Genomic DNA, 26,187 nt, shown 5'->3' with positions numbered 1-26,187 from the left:
AAGAGCAATGATTAGGTAATGCTCTTAATTACGGCATCCTTAATTTAGCTGCAGACATATATCACGTTGACTGTTTTTTTTTTAATTAAATCTTCATCAGTCATAATCACTTACAAGCACTTCAATTTCACTTGAGTTTCCAGGAAATGTCCCAGTTTCATAACCAATATTTCACCATGAATAATGGCAATAGTTTCCCTAGAAGGTACAGTAATTGTACAGTGCTATGTTCATTGAAACATGCTCACTGAAATTCATGCATATGTTCTGTGTGCAAACATCCTGTAACATTCAAATTAGCCAATCAGGCCAGGAGGTCACAGAGTCTTTAATATAACATGATATGATATGATATGATATGATATGATATGATATGATATGATATGATATGATATGATATAGATTTACAAACAAAAGAAGAATCATGTTGGTTAAAGCCATTTCTAGCATGTTACTTCCATCAGCCATCTTTCTCTAGGGACAGAGAGACAAATAGATTCATAATTATTTTAAATACTCCCATGCTTTCAGAAAGATTTTATTTTTTAGATTCTGCCATTCAGTTAACAAACAGCCATCAATTAATTATTTGATGTTAAGGTATATCTTGTATATATCACAGAGGATATTTGGAGAACTATGGTCACTATTTTCAAGCAGTTTAGCAACATTTCCTTAACTAGATCCTGATTAATACTGATTAAAAATATATTGGCCCTCTTGTCATTTTCACAACTATGTAAAACAGGGGTTCTCAAACTTTGTGATACTGTCACCCTCTAAAATGTTAAAATTAATTTGTGCAACTCCCCTCCCCATGAATAAATTAATGATTTCACAAGGATTAGGGATACAAATAATTAATTATAAATTACCATTTATTTTTTAATAATTAAATTGTTATTTATATATCAAACAAAATATAAAGCACCTTACAACTGTTAAAAAAACCATTTAATTGGAAATAGGCAAAAAAGACTCCAATGAAAGTTAAAAGTCTATTTTTGATGGGGAGGATGAGTTTGTTTACTTTTGCATAATTCCTGAAATCTGAGTTTTATTTTGAACACAGCAACTCTCATTCACTAAGCCATGGGGGTGGGGGGTGGGGGAGAGGGCCTTCTTGCTTTAAACCATCTTCTCTTGATATGTTGCAGCTTGCAAACAACTGGCAGCCTGTAAATTGTTTCTGGTACTTTCCCATTGCAATTGTACTGAGATAACAGTTACAGGACAGGTGTCCACAGGGAGACAAGAATAAGCAAGTGACAAAATATTCATTGCAATGGTGCAACACAAACGCCAGTCCTTATTTATCTATTTATTTGCAACATTGCTACAAAGTATAAAAGGGTGAGACTTGCATTGTGATGCCATAATGCATATTTTGGCATTCTGGCATTATTGCAGTTCAGAACGGATGCCTATGAATCACAACTTTGCTCTCTTTTAGCCTGTTGCTTAGTGCTTGTAAATCCCACCTCCCACTCTTAAGATTTCCTCTTTGCTGCAATCTATTGCCCCACTTCCATTCCCCTTTGTTGTAATTCCTGATGCAGAGTGAGCATCAGTTCAGATAGCAGAGCATTGCATAAGAACCTTATGTTCTCCATTCAGGATTACTCCTCACTGTATTCAAATACAATGTGTTAAAAGCCAAAAATACCACTCAAACTTCAGATGAAGTTCGGGAACTGCCACTTTGCATTGGGCATACTTTTATATTAAATTGTTCAGTCTGCTTGGAAAGGACTTGTGAGGAAGGCATCCCTCCATGCAACCTGCTGGGGGCTGTGACCCACACTTTGAGACTGTTTTAATGCACAGCTATATCTGGATAGTTTGTATATCTCATCATGAACTGAATATATATATACCAAACTCATTTCTCTTTTGTGCATATCTATGGTTCTCTGAAGCAAGATTGCTATCTGTGCTTCAGAGGAGAGTCATAATGCATCCCTGGTATTGTTTTTGTTTTTTGTTTTTAATCATAGTGATTTGCACCCATTATGATCATTTGATTTATGATGTTATTCTAAAGTGCTATATTCAATAACTTTTAGGACACAAATCACCACTTTCATTAATACTCATTCGTGTCTTCCATAAATTTTATAGCCAATAAAATTTAACTGAAACAATTTACATTTATGAAATTATGTTGGTGAAATTCACAGCATATTCTCTTTTTCAGATACTTTTTGTGGACTTTTTCATCAATTTTGAACAATACTACAGCAGAGAAAAACATCCCAGCTGCATATCCAAACTGCTAATGCCTACACATTTTTAGGCAATTTCAAATAGTCTCTACAACTACTTCAACTATTTTCTTCAACCACATGATTGGCATGTAGGCAGCACCTCCTCCAAGTTTATTTGCAGTGAAAATCAGTTGCAGCTTCAGCAGCTTTTTGTTTATAACAGTGACGTCAAAGTCAAGCAGATCTGACAAAGTGCCATCTTTATAGAGACACTAACCTTACTGTGAATTACTTTAATTTGATCCCGGCATTATCATTAAATAGGCATTTGGTTATCAGATGACAACCTCAGTTCTAGGAAGAAAAAGAGTGATTAATACACACACATGGACAGACATATGTACAAAAGCATCCAGTCAGGATTACAAGCCTTACAAATAGGGAAGGAAATTTTGCATAATGAAGATTCTATCTTCAGTCATGCACAAGGGCATTTTTGTAAAGCAAAACAAACAAACAAAGAGAATTATGGCTCAGCCTAATTATTTAGCAACAACTGAAGACAATGAATTTTTACTACTAATCAGGTATGTTTTTCATTTGCCAAGCTTTCTAACTCAGTCATCTTCATTTTAAAGCATTCAGGACCTAGTTAATAAAGTTACTCATACACTTTGTCCCTCTTTATGTTTTCATTCAATTTCTATCCTACTCATGCTCTGAGGGCACAAACATTCTGTATATTCCTTAAAAGGCATTAGCTATCCCATCTGCTTTTCAGCATTTCTTGGTTTTCTCCAGAAATCAGTTGAAAAATTATTATGCAGACATTTTAGTTATTTGTTTAGAAAGCCAACTATAAAAATTAAAGCCAACTATACAAATTGTTTTATCCAATTCTTTATCCTTTTAATACCAATCTGATAAACCACCCAGATTTATTGATTCTTAAGTCACTAAGTCATAGGCCCTTTGAAAACAGTCAAGATATCTAAATGTTTAGGTCACAAAGCAATACATAATTGTCACACTGTTTATATCTACCTGTGTAAGCAAACAAACTGTGAACTTTGAGACTATTGTTATAATTGTTGTTTTATTACATTTTACAGTTTTTTATTGTGCTGACTGTTCTTAACAGAAGAGTATAGCATACATATTCTGATTAAATTTAAGCCTTGAATTTTCAATACCAATGTTCACCTTTCAAAAAACACAAAAGGGCTATTGCTTCCTTCATTTTGGCATTTGAAAAAAAATACAATCTGCATAATTTTCGATGTTGATGTCACTCTTGCTTGTCAAAAGCATAGTCGCCATGTCCCCAACTCACAACTCTTCTCTGAACTACCACCTAAAGACAAAGCCTGTCTTTTTCTTCAACAACTACTTTCAACTAGCCAAGTATTCCTTATTACTTTATAGGATACTGCAGAAGCAATTGGACCACAAAGCTAGGGGAAAAGACTAGGGAAATTACTTACATTTTTCCCATGTTTCATCTCCCATGTTCCCTTCTGTGTTTAAAAAAGATGCTGACTGCAGACAGCATGAAATCATGGAAAACTACAGGCCTGGGTGCCTCTATCTGGCATATGTAGCTAGATCAGAGTTTCCAGTTACCAACTTTTGTAATAAAGCAAACTTCTAGTACTTTTTGCTTCTATTCTGCATATATATTCTAACAACAGATATGGCAACTTTATAATTAAAAACATCTCTTTCTTCCTCTGATCTCTCCTCATGCGAAGCAAACTTCTGCTATTTTTAATCAGTTGCAATTCTCAGAATGTGAACCAGAATAAAATATAATTAATAAAACACTTTCCTTCTTATATCACTAACCTACTTTCATGCTACATCATAGGCAATCAATTACATGCACTTAAATGTGGTTACCCTTTGTACTTCTGTTGGCCACATTATACATTCAAAATGTAAACAGAAGACAACTAATAATTTTCCTATGTACTGAATAAATTATTCATGTGTCCTTTATAAATGCTCGACTTAAAAATAACATGTAAAATAAAAGGTTACAAAATAATGCATTTCAATTATTTCACATGAAGAACTTTGTTTTCTTGCTTGGCTTTCCCTATTTGTTTGACTTTTCCTACTTTTTTGTGTTCCCCTTTAAAAATTCTTAATAAATGTCTATTATCATTTCCATGAATTTTATTTTTTATGTTGTAAAGGTGACATATATTGCTATTCTCATCTATTTAGTACAATGTTATGAAGGGAGTCCAAGTTCATCCTGGAGCTTGTTTGCTTTAGGAAATAAAATACAGCATTCCCAAAGTGAAGCTCAGCTACTGCTGACTTCATCCAGTTTTATCAACAGTAAGGAAGTGGCTTGCATTGGCTTGGTTGTTGTTGTTTTTTAATTCCAAGTCTAGCCTACATCTTTGGTATTCCCTGGAGATCTTCCATCTGAGAAGCAATTATATAGAACTAATTGTGTCTGACTGTGCTCAGCGTCCAGGCCCAAGCAAGAATAACCATGTGCTGAGATATGCTTCAGGTAGAAGGAGACAATATGGCAGCCCTCCCCTCTCTCCCCCAGTTGAGCTCAGAACAAAAAGATACAGGCCCTGAACAATGTGGTTAATCAACTAAGCAGAATAATTAATATCAAGATCCATTACTGGAAGCTGATTGGATGCAGCCCCTTCCCCCAAACCAGACATTTTCCAAACTTTTGATTACTGGTCCCAGAATTTCCAGCCAGCATCACCTCTACAGTCTGAATATGTTTGTAGTACACCAGGTCTGGAAGTGCTGCAGGAGAAATAGCCAACAGGGAAGCAAATTTAGGCACTTCCTGCTGAGTGATGTTGGCCTCTAGGAACAACCTGAAGGCTGATGAGCTGTAGTTTCCCTTCTATCTGGTGAAGGGAGTGGCTGCTGTTAGTGGATGAGTGAGCACAGTGAAACATATATGGGATCAGTGCAAGCAGGAAAGCAAATTCAGAGTTAAAGACCTATGCCATTGTTTGGCAGATGCAAACTTAAATCAAGGAGATTAATCTTAAAGTTGTACAGCAAACACTGTCTATTAAATGCAATTTTGTGTGCAACTTTATCTAAACTTAGGGTGACCTGGCCTTAGAGTGATGTGTCTTGTGTCACTTTCCAAAAAGTATGTGAGGACACGAATTGAAAGTTATTTAATTTCATTAAATTTAAATACTTTAAATGCAGGTCTTGGGGATGGGGCATACATAGCCCATGGCCTTAGTCCGTGCAAATGCAGATTAAATAGTATAAAGCTAGTGCACACAGCATCCTTCAAGCCTTCTGGTAATACTAGCAAGTTTAGCCTTTGAAGGGCTGAGTCAAGTAGGCTTGCTGGCCAGCTCTTTATGCAAGATGATTGCTCCTTTATTAGCTGGAAAGGAGAAACCTATGTACATAGAAATTAGGCTATGGAAAGCAAGTTTTGTCTTTATGCATAACAAGGAGAACCCTGCCATTTGTCATGTGCATATATTGTCGGTCAGCAGGCATATGGCATATTCAGTACCCAACATTTCATACCAAAAGGATGAGTCAATTTAACAGAAATTTGCATTAGTATGGAAACTGCTACTTACAGATTCCATACTATCCCAGTTTCAGTTCCAAAGACAAAAGCAGGACTGAATCCTTAAGGATGGGGATTATTTTTGATGAAGAACTAAAAGAGCAAATGTACAGCTTACCTAAACGATGACAAGTGAGATGCATGTTAACCAAGCAGATTTCTTCCTCTCTCCCTGTCCTACTGCCCATATCTGAAAGGTGTAAACACCAAGCAGGCAGAAAAAAAAAATAAGTACATGACTAACACAACTGTTTTAAATAAGCATGGGAGATGGGTGGTTTAAATATGGAAAATTCCTGAATTTGAGGAACAATCTATTAATATCTTAATGTAAGACCCAACATCAGAGTTTTTAAAAAAATCAATTATACAAACTTGTAAAAAAAATAAAATAAACTAACATATTAACAAAGATATATCAGTATTGGACTGCACATAAAAATCCAAGTTAAATTCATTTATAAGCAATATTTCTATAAAATGTTCTACTAACTTCAACCCTGTTTGATCAGCTAATAAAACTAAATAAAAACAAAAGATGTGAATTCCTCTAAATAATGGATGATAAGCTAAATCAGATTCTATCTCCCAAAACACAAAAGAATGAACTTAGGACTAATTTGGGCAAACACCATTGCATTAAAACTCTTCACGTTCCTTATTCTTTTCTATCACAGAACCAGGAATACTGAAAAAAATGAAATATGTTGTTAATTAGCTATACGGACACGAAAGGTCATATATATAATAACTTTACTACAACTTTAACGTATAGTTAGAAAAGAAAAACTTAAAATTACAATATGAGTTAGAGGGCTGCAGCTAACCTATACATTATAATTTATACCATTTTGATAAATAAGCCAAGTCAATATCACATAATAAATAGAAAACAAATATTCTAATTATCAGATAAACAATGATTTGAATGACTATGGAAATATAATTTTATATTTCAGGTTTTTGATCCTGAAAGTGAAGGGAAGAAAGTTTCCTATTGCTTCTGAGAGAGTTCTTATCACATGCCCCAAAGCATTTTTGGAGGTTGGAAACCTTCCTGCAATGTGAGATACATCTGGGTGTCAGCAGTGGGAAGAGAATTATTCATAATCATGCAAATGTATGTCTGATTTTAGGCAATTCTTCTTCTAGCAATCTCTAACTGGGGATTTCTGCAATAACTCCCAGAATCTCACCTTATCTCTTAAAGATAAGCTTAACAATATGTAGGCAGCTACACTGGAATGCTGAAACAGCCTTTTCTATAAATACCTTTTTATTAATTCATCTCCTACAATTATTTCAAATACCAAAGTTCATTTAAGTAGAACTTGCCTAACTTATTTGCTACTTTCAACTACAATGCATATCCATTAAAACCTTTTCTTTATAATTTTGTAAGTAACACTTGTTATACATCAAAATAAAACTATGATTTGAACACATGACACTAGATAAGTATTTTACCGAAATATTATGTAATGATAGTTCTTTCCATATGCAGGAATTCCAATAAATACATGGAATTTTATATATGGACTCTTATATTTACCTGTATTGCAAGTTCAGTGTATTCCTTTTCCCATATGTGATATAGAAACATAAAACATCAGCTTCTTGCTTTCATTTTTGATGTTAGCTTCGACTTTGTATATGCTTTGCTACTGGCTATGTATTGCACACTTTATTATTTATCTATTACTCTAATGCATATGCCAGTCCTGTGTCATTCTTTTCCATTTAGTTACTACCTGGTAAAGCTATGCAAATTCTTCAAAAGCTTTTCCTAGCAGTCTCCACATGTGTGTGTATGCCCAGCCACTTCCCTTTCCTGGAAAAAAAAATGAGGCAAAATGACTGAATATGCACAGGCATTCAGAGACAGTTGGGAACAACTCACAAAGCAGCTATACAACTGGAACAAGAAGACACGGCTGCTTTAACAGTTCCAAAAAAGGAGCTTCCTATGTCTACCTCTTTTGAAGCATTTGCACAGCCCTACAACCTGTTAGCAGGGAGATCTTAATATGCAAAGACTGAGGGATCCTAATCTGAATCCTTGGGCAAACACCAAAACATGCAAAGGGAAGAGTGAGAGACAACATTTAACACAGCTACTAAACAAATACTGAAGCTCATTGAAAATCATTAACAAGTGAGAAAAGATGAAATGATCCACAGAGAATTTGCAAGGAAGTACTACAAAATGCCATCCATAGCTTTATGCATAAAATCCTACCTGTACATAATATTTCAAGTTAGCCTGGCCAATATACATAACTGGCTTTTTAAAATTGTCCTTGGTTTTATTTTCCCAATTTTCACACAATAATTGTGTCCCAAATGAATGTAGTATGTACATGTATATGTATGTTTGTGTGTATACACACATACAAAAACACACGTATCTCTATATCTCTATCTATGATACCTTCTTATCCTTTTCATTCCAGCCATTACAGACTGAAAAGCATTCTAGGTGCTTGGAAGCAAAAAGCAGAAATATATTGAAACACATAGAAGAATAAGGAAATGAAATATAATTATAGTCTGGTGTGTTCTTGCTGTGTCCAACTCTATGCTTAAAATGTATGAATCCTGTGTGATCCCAAACAAAGGATGGGCAATCTCTCAATGATTGAAACCTGTACTTAATAGCTTCAGGAGTTGGGATGTACAGGAGGTAATCCCATAGAACAAAGTCGACTGGGACACATAATACATATGAACAGAGCATGACTTTCTTCTCCTGTATTTTTGGAAAGAATTAAAGATTCCCCCCTTTTTTTTCCTTTGCTCTGTTTAGATTTAAATTATAGGTTTAATGTGTTTCCCATTTCAAAATAGCAGAAATTTTACATTGGGTGATGCAATTGGAGGGTATTCTGAAGGTCCTAATATAACCATAAGTTACCGTTCTTTACTGTAAACCATGACTGATTTTTCTGTTGATTCAAAGCAACACTTTTCATCTATGTGATCAAACTCAATCTACCATAGGCAGACCCTATGAACTACAGGGCAGCTATCACCACTAAAATACTAAAAAAATGTTTCAAAATCTATCTTTTAATAATGCTACAACGTGATCCTTAAAACTCATCATCAAAATAGTATCAACATAAAAACCTGAACAAATGATAGGGAATCAGCTGTATTATATTTTAAAGCGTTTATAAAAATGGCTTCATAACTTTTAAAAAGGCAATTTACCAATATCTTTTTAAAAACGTGGAACAAGTTAGTTCACATAAATCCAGTGCATGTGTAAGATAGGTTCAATTTAGTATTTTCTCATTATAATAGGAAAGTTTCTATCTTACAAGCATTACTTGTAAGATAGTCCCTGCCACTGTCAGAACTGGATATTGAATACATAGTCTCTGAAGTGAGCCTTACATCATGTTAATGTAGAGTTGACATTATATTCAAGGTATAAATGTAACCAGCAACACAGATCTAAATTTTGTCTGACAAAAAATTGACATAAGTAGAGAACATCAAATTTAACCATTTGACTAATTTTAGTACTTTATATTTGGATTACTATTTTTTTTTTCCCACACAGGATGTCTCTTTAAACAAGGTGTGGGTATCTGGGCATAATATGTGCCTGTGTAGATTGCAATTTAAAACCTTTGATTCTCATTTAATAACCTGAAGTTACACTAAATCCCACTCTTGCTATTTATGCATCCCTGCTGAAATCACTATGTAACTTCTAATGCAAGTACTGTACTCTTGCACTTTATTCCGCTGTCCTATCAACTGCTGAAATGACAAAAAGATTAAATTTTATTATTAAATTTAATATTTAATTCAATATTAGGATATTGAAGTCATGTCATCGTCCAAATATTTTAAAATCAATGTCAGAAGAATACAATAAATTTGAAAAGACAACTCTTAGCTTTTTCCTCAAAAACCATACAAGTCATTTCCTTATTTCTTGTTACTAGTGTCAGTGTTCAGAAACACAGTACATCAATCCTGACCCAGTTTGAACCATAAGACAACAGTGAAACTTTTTAATTTTTTTTCCTATGTTTTATTAGAAGTGCTAAGCACATTTAGCTGCCACACTGCACTAAAAATTCTGGTCAGGATTAACACAAGTACTTTGTGTTCCTTAAGGCAGTTATACCATATATTCTGAAGTGTATTTAAATTCACTAACATGTTGCAAAGGAATACCCAGTATCTGGTATAACACAGAAAGGACTCTACATGTTTGCATCTGATTGCACATTTCACTGCTATTTCTTAAGACACAACTGCTTTAAGAAAGACAGGGAGTCACACATCACCTTAAGTGATGCTATTTTCTTTGACTTAGCAAGCTGTCTAGAACATTTACAGGTTCTGATCTTTAAATTTATGAAATAGTCTGTAAACCAGTAGTCAATGTACTTTATCAGTTAGTGCAATGTCTGAACCCAGAAAAATTGTGGCTTATTTACTTAAACATAGTTTAACAAACCATGGATTAGTGCAATGTGTGAACCAACTGACTGTATTAGTTGCCAAGTCCTGAGCTTTGTGGATTATAGTGTGTATCTCCAATAGGTGCAGTGCGATTCTTTGCACATAACATGATTTAGACATCTGACTAAAGTTAACTGAGAGAGCATTGAGAAAACTAACCCCCACTTCACCTCACCACCGCCCTCCCCCGCCCTTAGCACCTGTCACCTGTTAGCCAAGCAGCTTTACCGATAGCTTAGCTGTTCTAAGCATCTGTCCAGGTTCACCGTAGCCTGTGTTCAGAAGGGTGAGTGGTGGCTGTTCCCTTAATAAACGGTGATGCTTGTTCAGAGGGGAATCCCCCACTCCCTTTCCTTAACTTGTCCTGCACTAGGAAAGGAAGAACAGCACCATTCCTGGGGCATACTGTGGCAGAAAACGGATCTGCAATTATGGCCACAAATGTTATGCAGGAGTACTTTTCTGCCCGCTCAGTGGTGGGTGGCAATTTGGTTTGTCCATGAGAAGGGACCTCCAGATGTAAACAGATCTTTCTGCACACTGGACTTTCTGGTTTTTGTTTTGTTTGGTTTAAGCTGCACTAAATAGGGCACTAGAAATTACTATTTTTATCCCAGACAGTAATTCTGTCAAATTACTTTAATTAGGTTGTTTTCATCTGTTGCTCATGATGATTTATGGGTAGATTTATTTTGTTTTGTGTTTATGTTTCAGGTTCAAAGAAATCTTTCCAAGTTTAGTTATTTTTCTGTGAGTGAGCTTTCTTCTTCCATTTTTGTTCCCAAAAAGATTGCCCATGTGAAAAAACACATAGCATTTCCTTGGAATTGTCTTTTCATATACATGTTTTCCTTTTAACAATCTATTTTGCAGCATTGAAAAACCATAGGCTGATGACTCCTTTCTGCGCATGTTTAATCGACCACTATGGTTGTCATGCCAACTAGTCAAGAGAATTCTAAGCCTACACTTGGTATTTCAATGCAGTGACCCAATTACTGTCTGTCAACAAATTCACCAGGACAATGAAGTGAAATACATTACTGAGATTAAATCCCAGAGACTGAAACCTAAAATGTCTGGAACCAAAATCTTAGTCAATTTCACAAGGCAAAATACCATAAAGAGAGTTAATGGTAATGCTTTCTAATCCTTCAAATGTATTACATGCTTTTAAAGAACTTCTAAAAAAATTAAGAGAACATCCAGTAAGGATCTTAGCCTATGGACCTTTTCTCTTTCCTTTAAATGTTGCGGTATACTTAGACCGATTATGCTGTGAATGCTCCATGCTCTTGAAAACAGGAAATATTTAATAAACCCAAATATTCTTCTATCAATCCCAGCACTGAATGTAAAGACTACATGAAGTGTTACATAAAGGGTTTGTGCAGATGTGCTTCAGACAAACAAAGTCATAGCTTTTAGTAAAATAGCCAGACAATGTTCCCACTCTTGATAATAAACAGAAGTTATTTAGAAGAAAAACAGCAGTTGCTACATTTCTCAGCAAAAAGAGCTTCTTCAGGGTAAAAAAGATATTCTGCTTTCATTTAATTATTTCTTCAGCATTGTTTTCTATTCTACATCTCCACTCTTAACATCAACAGATGGATCATTTAATATAAATAATTTAGGTAAAAATTAATAATAAAGTTATCATATGAACAAAGCCAGTTTTACTGTCATATAAATAAAATACATTAACATGTCACAGTTCGGTGCAAATGTTCTCAGCAGACAAACCTCTACTAATAACCCCATCTAATCTAAAAATATCTATTTCATGTACAATATAAAATTATCTGACTCATACTTAAAGAAGCTTGTGTAGTATAGCACCAAACTTAACAATAGCAAAATATGCCATGAACTGATTTAGACAATATAGGAATAATACAATTCTGATCTATCTTACAAAACTCTAAATGCTTTAATCCTAATTTAATGGTACAGCATATACCTTGCACGCCAGAGATCACAAGTACTGTAATACCAAAATCTGTCTTCCAATGTCCTAAAAGTCTGTAAAAACAGCTTATATTTTTCTACCTCATTTGCAATATGCATCAGAATTTATTTAGAATTTCTTCTGGCTTGAATTATGCTTTATTGTGGTAAGACAAGTCTTTTCTTACATACATACATACATACATACATACATACATACATACATACATACATCTTCACTAGTCCGCAGCTTCCCTAGCTGACCATCCTTCCTGTACTGAAAAAATTCTGTGGGAAAAGTTTTATTCATGATATCTAATTTTTGGAAGCCTACAAACCACTAAAGAGCTTATTGTACAATGAAAGGCAGGGGAGTCATATGTAAACCTTTGCCACCTTGTAAGAAGAAAGCCAGAAACTTGCGACATACTCATGAAAATTTAACTTTCTTTGTAAAACAAAGCAAGCAAACAAAAAAGTAGGGAGGGGGAAGGTTTTCAAAAAAATTAATGAAGAAAAAAAATAAATGAAAAAAAGAAGGCACTTCAACCTCTAAATGTGCTAGTTAAAAAATGAATTGGACACTAGGTGATGTGAAAAACCTCCATTTGTAACCCTGAAAGCTTTTATATACTGGAACATGCTGTCCTCCCTTAACGTAGTGCCCCTAAATATGCCCATTCTCTCTAGCCAGCTACTGAAGTCCAATACAGTTGGGGAATTGGCTGGGTGAAATATATAGCTTGTCCTGGTATAAGGCAGTTTCCTTTGTGATATTTAAAATTTAATTATTTATAATTTTCAGTAATTATTAAACATTATCTCCACATTCTAGTACCTGTGTATTTTTTAAAGTTAATATTTTACACATGAAAAAAGTGAGCAAAGAAATGGCTTATTATCTCCTTTTTATCTGTGTTGTGTGTGTGAATATTTCTATTTAATGAATGAGTTTGAACTACTGGATCACTCAACCAGGAAATCAATCCATTAACATTCAAAGGAATTAGTAATGGCAAAATAAATTAAGTAGCGCATTCTTTTCTTACCATATTTCCCTAGCAGGGGAAAATGAATAAAGTACTTTGATTAAAACCTAGAAAAGGAACCTATGTCTTACCCCACAAAAAACAGCTTATATGTTCATAAAGATATCCTTTGGCAAAAATGAATTAAATTCCTAAGTGTAATCATCTTAAGATAAATCCCCCATTTTACTATAGCAGACAGACACAATTATACATAAAAGTAAATGAGAAAAATATTACACTCAGAAAATAATTTCAATAAGAATATTTAGGCAAAGGAATATAGCACTATTACATACCTTAACAGGTAAGTCAGCCTTCCTACTCTCTCGTCAACATGATTGTGGTAGTGCCAGCTCTCCTCAAGCTGGTTTTGTTGATATTTCATGAAAAGGTGCTTTTTAAAAAAAATTTTTTATCCCACCTTTATTTTTTTTTTTTATATAAATAACTCAAGGCAGTGAACATATACCCAATACTCCTTCCTCCTCCTATTTTCCCCACAACAACAACCCTATGAGCTCAGTTGGGCTGAAAGAGAGTGGCTGGCCCAAAGACACCCAGCCGGCTTTCACGTCTAAGGCGGGACTAGAACTCAGTCTCCTGCTTTCTAGCCTGATACCTTAACCACAACCCCAGGACCTGGCAGCTGACTCCAAAAAGACAATAAGTGTCTTATTTAATTCTTTAACTCATTCATTACCTGTGTGTACACAAAAGTCTGGAATGTTTTTTTAGTTATAAGAACAAAAACCTAAAGCTAACTTTCATGTAATTATGTTTTTTAAAAATATGAAACAGAAATGGGTGGCTATTGTTGAAATGATTCTATTAAATTACCTGTGGCCTTCTCTTATAGAACATAATTTGTCATGGCCCAGAATTAAGCTGCTAGTAAATAAATAATTTAGTATATAGTAACTGTTTCATAAAGACCTAATAGCATTAATAACAGAGATTTGCAGCCCATCCTAAAAAATTTTAATTTCAAATGTATGATCAGTTCTCCTGAGAGTTTAATTGCATTTTTCCCCATCAAAATCATGACATTTTTTTTTTTAATCTCCTGCATTTTAAAAAATGTCCTTTGGCCTGACCTGTTTTCTCACACCAGTATCTGCAGCGTACTTTACATATGGCTGCCTTTAAAGACCACTTAAAACCTATTACTGGTCCAGAATGTAGTCATCCATGTGCAATCAGTTGTGGCAACATATTACTGCTGTGCTTTGGGCCCTGCATTTTATAGGTATGGAATTTAAAAGATATTGGCTTTGATCTATAAAGTTCTTCATGGGTTGGCACCTAGTTATCTCCAGGAGCACCTACGCCAACTGAAACTGGCCTGACCAACAAAGTCATAATGGGAGAAACAGTTAAGTAGAGGGGGCTAAAACCAGAAAGTTCTCAGTAGCAGCATTAATCATTTGGAACAGAGTTCCAGTGGAAATCAGACTAGACTCCTCCCTGAACATATTCCAGAAAATGTTAAAAATGGCAGAGCATTTATAAGCTAGAATTAGCATATGTATATTGATTCAACATCATAATGAATATTTCTGGTAGATTGTGTTTGATAGTCTTGTGGCTTTATTGATTTAGATGTTTTTAATTAGACTTTCTATATATCTTATGCTTTTTAAAATTTTCTATATATCTTATAAATTGTCGAGAGCTGCATTTGATTGCAATGGGACATAATAAGTAAATCCACAGCTGATACCTCCTCCATTACCAACCAGACCTTCACTAATATTCATCTGAGCTGTAGATCACATGCTTTACTTTCAGAAAGCTCTTCTTTAATCCCAGCCTTCCGGGCAACCAATTTCCAGTTATGGCTACCGGGTAATGTATCTGGAGAGAATCAGGTTGATCTGAACTGGCTGGTATGAGGTCTTAGGCCTTCACATCACATGTAATTCAGTACAAGGTAAGCTTCTTATGATGTGCTTATAATATGTATTTTTTATAAGTTAAAAATATGACAAATTCCTAAGTTGTATTAAAGCTCTAAATCAATTAGCAAGTCAAAATTTAAGTCCTTAGAAGGCTGTCCCCATTCTCTCATACTTTCAAGGGTTTTAAGAAGCCCATGATAACCCTAAGCAGCCAAAATGGCCATCATTAAGTTGGATAAAGCTATACTGGACCCAAACCAGGACGGGGTTTTTTGGTGCTTCCATTGGATTCAATTTACTATAAATTGTACAGGAACACTTTCTCACCCTGGCTTTATGACAGCAATGGTAGCATTTCCTTAGTCTGATTGAATTTGGATGTGGTATATAGTAATTCTATACCTTATTTGTTTCGAACAGTTCTGCCAGTATATCTGTTCTCTCTGCCAGAAGATACTGAAGTTAGTCAACAGATAAGGATTTCAGGTAACAAAAGTAACTTGGGATGTACTGAGCACATGTTTTAATAGGTTTGTTCTCAAACCATCTCCATAATCCAAGTAACCTATATTGGGGACATTTCCATCAGTTTCTCATCATGAACATATCACTTCCTTGTGATGATGGGGTGGGCTTGAGACACTAGACCCTGCAGGGAGGACAGGCCTATTCAGATGACCCACTGTAGGTGCCTGTGTGATACAGGATATTTCCAGATGGCACTTGAAGAATTGTCCAGCAATCTGGAGTGCAGTTCTGTTGAATGTCTAATTGATCTCCAGAACATAAATGTTAGGAGGGCACTATACAGGACTGAGTGGCCTCTCCACACCCACCAATCCCAGGCAATTCCTTTCTGAGGAAGTCCAGAAAATGAAGCAGCTAAAGAGACTTCTATAACAACTCTTCCATATTCACAAGAAATAAATATGATTAGATAGGTGTATGAACTCAAGTTCAGGTTTTTTACAGTAATCCTGTTCCTTCATGAGTGTCAGTTGTTATAGGGAGAGGTTGGGCTCTTGGGTGCTCTATTAGAAGGTGCCTAATGGCTCTGTCCTCTCCCCTATCCTGTTTAATACCTATGCAAACCACGTAGAATCATCAGCCAGTGTTATGTGGGATACTGTATCATCAGTATGCAGATGATACCCAGTTATACACCCTGGGCCAAATGGAGTATGAGGTGGCAGCTCTAGATGTTCTCATAATCTGCATGGGGAGGATAAGATTCAGACTCAGTTCATTATGTCTTGAATTGGTTATTTGTTCAGAAGCCCACTGATTCTGAGATTATACCATCTTTGATTCTCAGTAGAGTTATGTTCTCTGTGGAAAGCAGGCCTGCAATCTTGAGGTCCTCCTGCCATATCCAAGGACACACAGAGTACCTGCCACAATGCCCATCTTTCAAAAGCAAAGTGGTCATTCTCTGTGGGGGCTCCCCTCCTCTAGAGCAGCTTGTACCTAGAGGCAAGAGGACTCTCCTGGCATTCCAGTAACTTGTAAACCTCTGCTGTTCTGGAAGGTCTTGGGGACTTGAATGCTGTGGAGTTCCTGGCACCAAGAATGCTATATTAATTATGAATTTTACATAGTTATTCATTGTATTTGTTATTGTGTACTACTGTTATTGCAGTGATGTAGCTGTTGCTTTTGTATACTGCTTAGAATAGTCCTGCTGATGAGGTTCATAAATTCATGAATAAATAAAAAATAAAATAGTGATGAAAAGCAGACATACTTCCTGCTCATAGTCCATATGAGTTACTGTTCTGCTCTGGGCTTAGCAGGGCCTCAATATTTTATTCCTTATGATGTTTTACAGATATACACTTGAGGGATGGATGGAAAGGAATGTGATATAATGGAATGAAAATCTTGTGGGAATATGTTATGGATTAAACTAGCTTATTTGCAATAAAATGAAGAAACTATGGTCATGGTGGGCCCTGAGCAGAAAAAAAGCCTGCAGCTTGAAAGGGGTGGAGCCTGTGAAGGTGTTGTAATTTTGGGGGCAAAGTAGACATCTTGATTTGTTGCAGGATCCAACAAGTTTAGAAGTGCCTTCACAGGCTGCTCCTCCAATATAATATATACAATCTTCTGCCCCTCTGGTATTGCACAAATGGAACAATCTTTCCACAAAAGAATTAATGGACACAGGTATCGACAACTTAAACCAAGGACAAAGTAATATCACAGCATTTCAAACTTAAACTGATCATTTTAGAAAGGCAGGATTTTAAAAGCAGTATCAAGCAAGAAATTGTTGAACTCAACATCTCAAAAGGTTTCATTACAATTGTTAATTGATAAGGTGCTTGTAGTCTGTCTCAGGTGTAACCTGCACCTGCAAACCAACCTATCTTCTCCACCCTTCCCCCCACCTTCCCCACTTCCCCCCAATTTAAATCCTACATAAGTCTAACACTCCGTACATTGGATAAAGGGAGCTGCAGCTCACAAAAACTTATGCCTTGAAATAAAATTGGTTAGTTGGAAAAGATGCTACCAACCCCCTTCTGAGTCCTTTTTGTTGATAAACCTAAACAGGTCTAACATCCTTTATCAAATTATACAATGTGTTTCATATCTTTGTCTATAAATATATTTATAGGGCAGAGATGGACCTTACTTGTTGTAGTATCTGTTTCTATTTGCTTTCCCACCCTATAACTGAAATACAACAATTGATTTCAAGAATTTTTTCTCAGAAAATAGATTTCACTTGTAAAGAACCTGCTCCTTTTCCCACTTACAAACTTTTTTTAGGTATCACAAGAGATAATAGCAATTCTATATGGTGAACTAATTTGTTTGAATTATGTCTTTTACAATTAGTTGTTGCTTGTTACAACTAGTTATTGCTTTTGGCTATTACAGTTTTAAAAAAGAAAGAAAATACTATCATAATGCTTAAAAAAAATTCTGTGAACATTGTTGACTTATTACAATGTGATATAAAACTAGGAGACTATAAACAAAATTATAAGATTCAAATTTAAAACTATATCAGTTTTAGTTTATTACGAACAAAGATCAATCCAAAATTATAAGCATGTTGTCATTCTATCCTTTCAGTTGTATCATCATACCTAATTCTTCGTATCAGCTTTGTAGGCAAACTTTCCAAAATCAGTTCTTATGAGGTAGATTTAAAAAGTTAAGAGATAACAAAAACTAACTTGCACTTTTTGTCTAGAAGAGACTTTCCTAAGCTTCAGACACACTGAAGGCTTACCTGTATTAGGCTACACATAGATTATATGTGTACTATATGCGTACTATATGAATTAGGCCTACTATAGCAAGCCTATCTATGAATAATTTCTTTCTCATTACATTTACTGCCACAATGTTCAAAGGGTACCACTTCTTATAATCAGAAAAATTTAAAAGTGATTCAATGCCATAGTTATCACCCCTGGATTCAGTTTAGTAGCTCCTTATAAATATATTAAAACTAACCATTAATTCCCAAATATGTAACTAACAGTAGTCAGAAGATCCAAAAATCTGAGCAAAATTGCAATTTTTTAACAAACATAAATGTATCAGTTGCAGTTAAGGCTAACTTACTGCTGAAAAAACCCTTCTCACTCACCTCATACGGGGGGGGGGGGGAGAGAGAGAGAGAGAGAGAGAAAGAGATTTTGGAATACACTCAGCATGTGCATGAATTATTTTTACTATACTTAGCTTATTATGACTTTTTTCACTCTTGTCTCTTGCTTCCATATATACTGTATAACTGAAATCTAATACGTTTTATGTGTGAAAACTACAAAACTCATGTGAAAATATGCTTCCTGATGACATTTTGATTCATTTTGATGATAGGATTCAGCACATTTGTATTTGGACAGAAAAAAAGGAAATACATAAGTAATTCAGATTATCTGTTGCCACATATCTGAAGTTTCAAAAATCACTTACTATGTGCCACACACACAAACACATACAAAACAAAAATATCTATGCCATGCTGGAAAATTTTAGAGGACACCTACAGATTATCTCTGAGTTGTGCTCTATATATGTTATTGAGCAAACTTAATCAGGAAGAAAAACATGCCTGCTGTAGCTCTGTCATTATTTAGAAAATTATTGATATGTGGCTCAGCATATGACTTAGAGTCAGAGTTGGTTTTATAATACCTAAATATCTATACCTTGCAGTTCAAACTCAACTGCACAGAAATAATCCACCCAATGATGATAACAGTTTGTGGAACTATTTTTATTATATATGCAACTGATGGAATCAAAACAGTTCCACTCTATTAAAACACAGGCGCATACTTTAAATTACACTCATACTAATTACTGCCAATATTTTCATGTAGACACTTTCGACATTTTTTTCCCTTTTGAGTTAATTAATACAACTTTTGTGATGAATATTTGTTTGGAAACCATACACTTCCTGAGGAATGTATGAATCAAAATGAAATGTATTGTGTCAACTGTGAATTTTTTTCTGGACTTTGTCTATAGCTTACAAAAAAAATAATTATAATTTTGGGTATCAACAAGACATGTAATGAACTGAAAAAGGTATACACAATTGACATACTGCTAGTAAGCATGGCAATTTAACAAAAGTGGCTATCTTTGCAATCCTATTTATAACAATTAAGTGGTAACTGGATTTCTGAAATCTACTTTCAGTACTGACTATTAACATGTTACCAATTTTCTATGTTAATAGTCATTACTCGGAACTCAGAATAATACAGGAAGTATTTCATTTCAGTGTTTACCTTTTCATTTCAAAGAAAAGTAAAAACTGCAATTTAACTTAGATGTGTCTGTGAAATTGCTTCCAGTCTAATCTGCAAAGCAAAGTGGATATTCATTTATTTAACCCAGTCAATTGAAAAGAAAAAAGAAAATTATGATATGAATAGGGTGGAAAAAATGAATAGAATAAAATGCTACTGTATTGCAGCCCACATTTTGTGGAATAATCCCAACCCAATTGACCTTCTAAAAATTGGTCAAAACAGAGCTCCTCTGAAAGGTTTTTAATTAATTAATTAGCACAATGCCATCCAAGTGTCAACTGTTGTTGGGTAACTGTTTTAATTTCAGTTAATGATGATATTTGCTATGTTTTCATTATTTTGTGGATATTTTTAGTTCTGTAAGCCATTGAAAGTCACAAAACTGACTTGACCTAAAGGTCAAATCAAATGAAAAAAAGAAAATCTTCAAGTCAAGCCCAATTTTTGATGACTTAATGGACACACCTATGTAGCATTTTTGGCAAAAATATAGAAATGGTTCTCCATTGCTTCCTTAGGGGGTCTGTTTTCAACTTGCTAGGCTAGCTTATACCCTGCAAGTCTTCCACTGAGTATTAACCAGGTCTGACCCTGCTTAGCTTCCATGCCCAGGCACATCGCTAAGTGCTGCCACCCGTTGGCTCAGTTGCAGTCATTCAGACATACTAGGATTACAGTACAGTCTTGTTTCTGTCCTGTGCATTTTGTAAAACAGTGTATTAAAGAACATGAAAGGAACATTATATCCTAAAAGTGAAGGATGGGCAGTGCTGGCTGAGCAACAGTCACAGAGGCCCAATTACAAAAGAGATAAGGAAAACATCGGCATCCTGGCATAATATAACAGATATTTTCCCAGAATTATCAACAGACATTTGCAAACATTAAAATAATTTAAACAGGAGAAAGATTGTCAATTCTTATCTATATGGCAGTTAATGATTGGATGTTGGCTTCCTGCTCCATTCAACATGGACAATATGTAAGGATGCTACCTGCTGTCAAGTTCAGTTTCAAATCTACTATGAAGCAGCTAGCAGCATGATTGGTGAAATGTCAGCACATTTTCATTATCTCACACAGCATCACCTGGAAGTTATTTCACCAATAAATAGTAGCCACAAAAACCTACACTCGTAATTAAATAACACATTATTTCCCAGTTTGTTTGAACCTGATTCCTGATGTAACACTCTCGCTGTCTCAATTTGAATCACAGCTCAAATTAAATCTGAAATAAAGCTTTGAAAAGAACTGTTGGGGACTGGGCTAGCTGTGTTCAGAGACAGAGTTCAAAGGTTGTGGGGAAATGCTACACAAGGAATAAAAAATACAAAGTCCCCTGTGCTTGTTTAATACTTATGAAGCCTCCATTGAAGGGATAGGTAATATAATTCTTAGTGACAAGAATCATTGACACAGCATGATCAGTTGAAGTTTTGCTATCAAGTACTTGTTCTCCTACCATAACTGAAGTCACAAGAGGGTAAGGCATTGTTAGCATGTAGTCGAATAACCATATCTAGGCTGCAAAATTTCTAGACAGCCACTAAATCACAATAAAGAAATATAGAATACTCTAATTCTTTCCTGCCTCCAAATGGTATCTAGATTTTTGCATTCCAATATGGTAGTCTTAAAATATAGCATGAGGCTTTGAACTACCAAGCATTGAGTCAATATCAGTCTAACTGCATGAACATTAGAATTAGGGCCTTATATATGGATATATTCACACGAATGACAATAAAAATACTTCCATATTTGCCTAATAATAATGGAGTATAGTAAACCCTCACTCTAATGGATCTTTATTTAGCATACTATATAACACAGAAGCTTTTCATTTGTTTCCATCCCTGTTTAACTGGCTAATGTCTATGCAGATGCCCTCAACTTCCAAGGTTAAGAAACAGGCAACAGAAGGTCTGTTACCACTAAGTGTGGGAGTAACTGACCCAGGAGCTGATATAAATGTGACTACATTCCTAGATTTAGCAGTAGCTAATCTTATACCAAGAACATATTTCACATCTTCAATTACAATAATTTTATCTATATGACCCTCAACTTTCCCTCAGGTGTGTGCGTTTCCATTCTTAAGAGACATTTATTGCCATGTCTTGGGTTAAGCTCTGAGAGAAAGAATGGAACCCTACAACATGACAGATTTTTCTTAGTGCAGCATAGTATACTTATTAAACTTGAAACTGATACACATAATTGGAATATTATGCTACAGTATTTACAGCATCACTGAATATATATTCACCAGCAAAAGTTGGGAAAAAGATATGAAAGTAACAACTGTCCTGCAAGCAGGCTTCAAGAAAACTGGTTCATCAGTAACTGCTTATTTCAGCTCATACAAGCTCATTCTTATGTCATCAGTGACAGCATCTAGCCATCTTGTCTTCTGTCGACCTCATTTTGATTGCCTTTGATTTTCTCAAGCATCATGACTTTCTCCAATGATCTGTGCCTTTGCACTATATGTCCAAAATGTCTATACCATACCTTCAGTATTAGTGCTTTGGGCAAACAGTATGGTTTCAATTCATGTAGTTAGTACTGAACTATTTTCTTCTTTGATTTTCAACACTTCAAAACTTCAACACTGTTATCCAGAAACACTATTTCAAAGGTATCAATTTTTCTTCTGACGGTTCAGCTTTCATAGCTGTATGTTACAAAAGAATAAACCACAACCTTGATAATGTCTAGCTTTTTCCAGTGTGATGCCTGTACTTTTTTATTACCCTTCTATTCTGCTGGATTTAATCCCAGATGAAAGCACAGGCCTGACATGTATTATGGAGACTTGGCTAAGAGAGAAAATGAAAGTTAATCTGTCTCTCAGCTTTGTCTACTAGGTTCCTCTGTGGTGCAGCAGACTAGGACTGGAGGGGGAGGAGGTGGTATGGCTGTAATCTATAAAAAATTCATATCACTGACCAGAAGCTCCATCCATCAGTTTGCCAATTTTGCATGTTTGCTGTAGTGTTACAGTGATCAAGACCCTGCAGTGCAACTGTTTCTCTGCCCAATTTAACTAACATAGCAAAAGGCTCTGGTGAAGCAGCAGATTATCACAGACTTCTTGTCCTGGGGAACTTCAGTGTTCATACTGAGGTTACCTAGGATTGGCTCTTTAATGTCAGCCACGAAGACCTGTCCTAATTGTAGTACTGAGCATTATTACAGGCCTAGACTAGCTATCACAAAGAACAATCCAGAAGAAGTATATGCATACAGAGTACAAAGGTAAAAATCCCTAAAAGAATAAAATTCACAAGAATGTGCTATAATTAGTCTTTTCCATCATGGTGGAAAAATACATGTGTAATTTGGAAGAGTTTGAAAGCCTAGATTAGAATTCTCTAGATAGATGACAGCAATGGCACAGAATTTGACTATCCATTCTGAAGGTTTCTGCACGCAAGACTGCCAAGATGAACAGCACTTTCTGCTCACCTGACTTGTCAGACCAATTTTACAACAGGAGAATTATTAGGTTTGAGTGCTAACCCTTATAAAAGAACAGTGCAATAGAACATGAGAGACAGACTTGGTGTCTCCCAGCTGGCAGGGACATATTTGGCCCTGACAGAGGTGTTTTATCTTCTCACCAGTGCATAGAATACAGTACATTCAGCCTCTCCGTGGGATGATTTCTTTAGTGAAGCAAACTAAAGTGAAGTTAGTGGTCTGAAAGTGAAGAGCTTTCTGTAACTTGGTTGTTTCAGGCAGATCACTTTCTGGTCAGTTTTAAACTGGCAGCTGCTATAAATGCTTGCAAGGGTGGAGGATTGAGTAAAACAGTCTGACCTAGGTGCTTGATGGATCTGGATGAATTCCTGAATGCTAATCAACTCCCTATCTCCTCTGTTGGCAGTATGGCTGAAGCCCTGGCTAATTTATTTTATTAGGAGATCTTATCTATATTTCTATCTGTATGCTGCCTGATTCACATAATTCTGTAGAACAGAATGGTCCAGGCAGCAGACACATTATTCCTAAGTGTCCTCTTCCTTCTAGCAGAGCAAAATCAGCACTTAGATTTACAAGATTGCTGAGAGCACTAAATCAGATAGGTAGACAGCTGAAGCACAATCAGGGCTAATTGTATCATAGGACTCCCAAATAGATTAAAGTGTTTAAAAGTGCAGTGCTGCTGACAGCTTATTAAGAAAGCCTACACAATAATTCTGTTCCCATATTCACATGAACACACAAGAACAAGAGGATGGGAGTGAGCAAGCTGTCCTGCATCTTATGTCTTTGTGGCCTGCCATCCCACTCTTCCTATCCTTAGTTTCCACCAGGACACCTGAAGAAAAGCTGTATTCATATTGCCTTGAATAGGAATGCAATTATTCTGCAATTTGGGACTGTAATACAGCAGCGTCTCAGACTGCACTGAGATTAGCTTCTGCTGAAGAGATGACAAGTGTTAAGTTCAGGCCATCTCATTCACTGTGAGGAGATCAGGGGGAACAAAATGTACTGTAGGGTAGGTGAAATCAGGCACATGGGGCAGTGCTAGTATATCTCCATCATCTACTCACTTACAAGCAAAAATCAGAATGGGATAATATTCTTTGCCAATTTTAATTTCTTACTGAATGTCAAAACACACAATACAAATAATATTGTGGAATGCAGACACAAGGCTACCCAAATACATTTAAATATTCAGTGTTGATGGTGCAGGCCAAATCTGCACTATTACAGGAAGAGGAAAGGGAGTAAATCAGTTGTTTGGCCAAGCAGAGACCTTCTGCTTAATTGTCAAAGTCTTGGAATGAACCTTTATCTTTAAACTAATTTTTCCCTTTATATTAGACCTTGGGGACAAACTTTCTGAGACACAAATATTTTTGATCCTTTTGATTTTAATAGTTTCTAAAACTAGTAACTATTTTAGAAATTCAAAGCAAAATTCAGTAGACAGCGGTTGCACTTTTCATTTTTTTCATACAATGTACACTTTTATGTGTTTGCTTTCATTTATTTGTTCCCACTTGAAAGAACTGCAAGTTGGAAAATATACATCATAAAACTGATTATTATTATTTTTTACTGTGAAAAGACAATGGAAGTGTATCTGGCTATAGGAAAAAAGGACAATGGAATTGTAATATCATTAACAAAGAAGCATCCTAAAATTATCAATATACTTAAAATATACACATTTAATAAGTTTCAGAAAGAAACAATAGTAACTTGCTTCTCTGGCTATAGAGAGCTGCTTTCATTCTATTTGTTCCATACACATGAGTCTTATCCTTTCTGTTCTATTGATTTATTTTAGATTTATTTATTTATTTATTTATTTAGCTTGTCCCCACCCATCTCCCGCCAATGGGGGACTCTGGGCAGCTGACAACTTATTAAAACAATAAATAGATATACAATTAAAATTTATAACAGCACACGTTATTATCAATTATGACTCAAATTTCATTAAATTTTATTACCCTGGTTTATGGAATTAAAATGTTGACATTCACTATATTAAAAAAAACTTTCATGAATTTAAGTGTATTAAATAAAAGATACTAGGCTTGGGTTTTCCAAACACCTAGTCTTTTAAGATGCTAAAAGCCTCTCCTATCATTCTTTTTAAGGGCTGTCACACTTCCATCCCTTGTTAAATCAACATCATTATATAATTCATAGAAGTATTAGAAAACAGGCTTGGAAAATTATTTTTTTTATCCATAAAGCTGGACAAATAAAGCAGTATTTCAATCCGTTGCCCTACCAGGTACAGCAATCACTTATGTACCACTTACGCACTGCCAAAAGAGAGGAAATGTATAAAGACCGAAAGATTTCAAAATGATAATATATCTGCACAAGAATCCCATATGAAAATCTAGGTACGTTCATATATATCTGCGTGTATAAGTAATTATCACATTTTTGTGGTATGCCTGCACATGTGTGTATATGTGTATATACATGCACACATACACTGCAATACAAATACTGTGGAGAGATGACTTACTGTCCAGGAACTAAATGCTGGTATGGATATATAGTCCCTAAAACGAAAGATGCCTCCAAACAGGATTCTGTCTTCTTAGTGTAAAGTAGGATCATTTTACAAAAACCATAAAAGTAAAGATCAGGAAATCTGTATCCTGAAATATGGCTAATCAGTCTACAGCAGCAGATAAAGGGCTGCAAGAAATATGAAAAAGATCTGTAAAACCTAAGGATGTGTTCCTC

At 35.3% G+C, this 26,187-nt stretch overlaps 1 protein-coding gene across 2 annotated transcripts in view; it reads right to left on the bottom strand.

The window, feature by feature from the left end:
- GPM6A (glycoprotein M6A) overlaps window positions 1–26,187 on the bottom strand; it is a 175,213-nt gene that overhangs the window by 59,393 nt on the left and 89,633 nt on the right. Inside the window, exon 2 of one of the 2 annotated variants that reach the window (XM_088132094.1) lies at window positions 5,915–5,986. The exons of the other annotated variant lie outside the window; for it this stretch is intronic. Within the exon in view, the coding sequence (XP_087988220.1) occupies window positions 5,915–5,986 (72 nt within the window). The remainder of the gene's footprint in view (window positions 1–5,914; window positions 5,987–26,187) is intronic. 2 annotated transcript variants of the gene reach the window in all.

This window comes from Python bivittatus, unplaced genomic scaffold, assembly GCF_059951505.1.
Source record: "Python bivittatus isolate LINGU-HERP-01145 unplaced genomic scaffold, Pbiv_v1 ctg000070_np1212, whole genome shotgun sequence".
NCBI classification, from domain to species: Eukaryota; Metazoa; Chordata; class Lepidosauria; order Squamata; family Pythonidae; genus Python; species Python bivittatus.
Note: the sequence above shows the minus strand (reverse complement) of the source record. Positions and strands in the feature narration are given on the sequence as shown.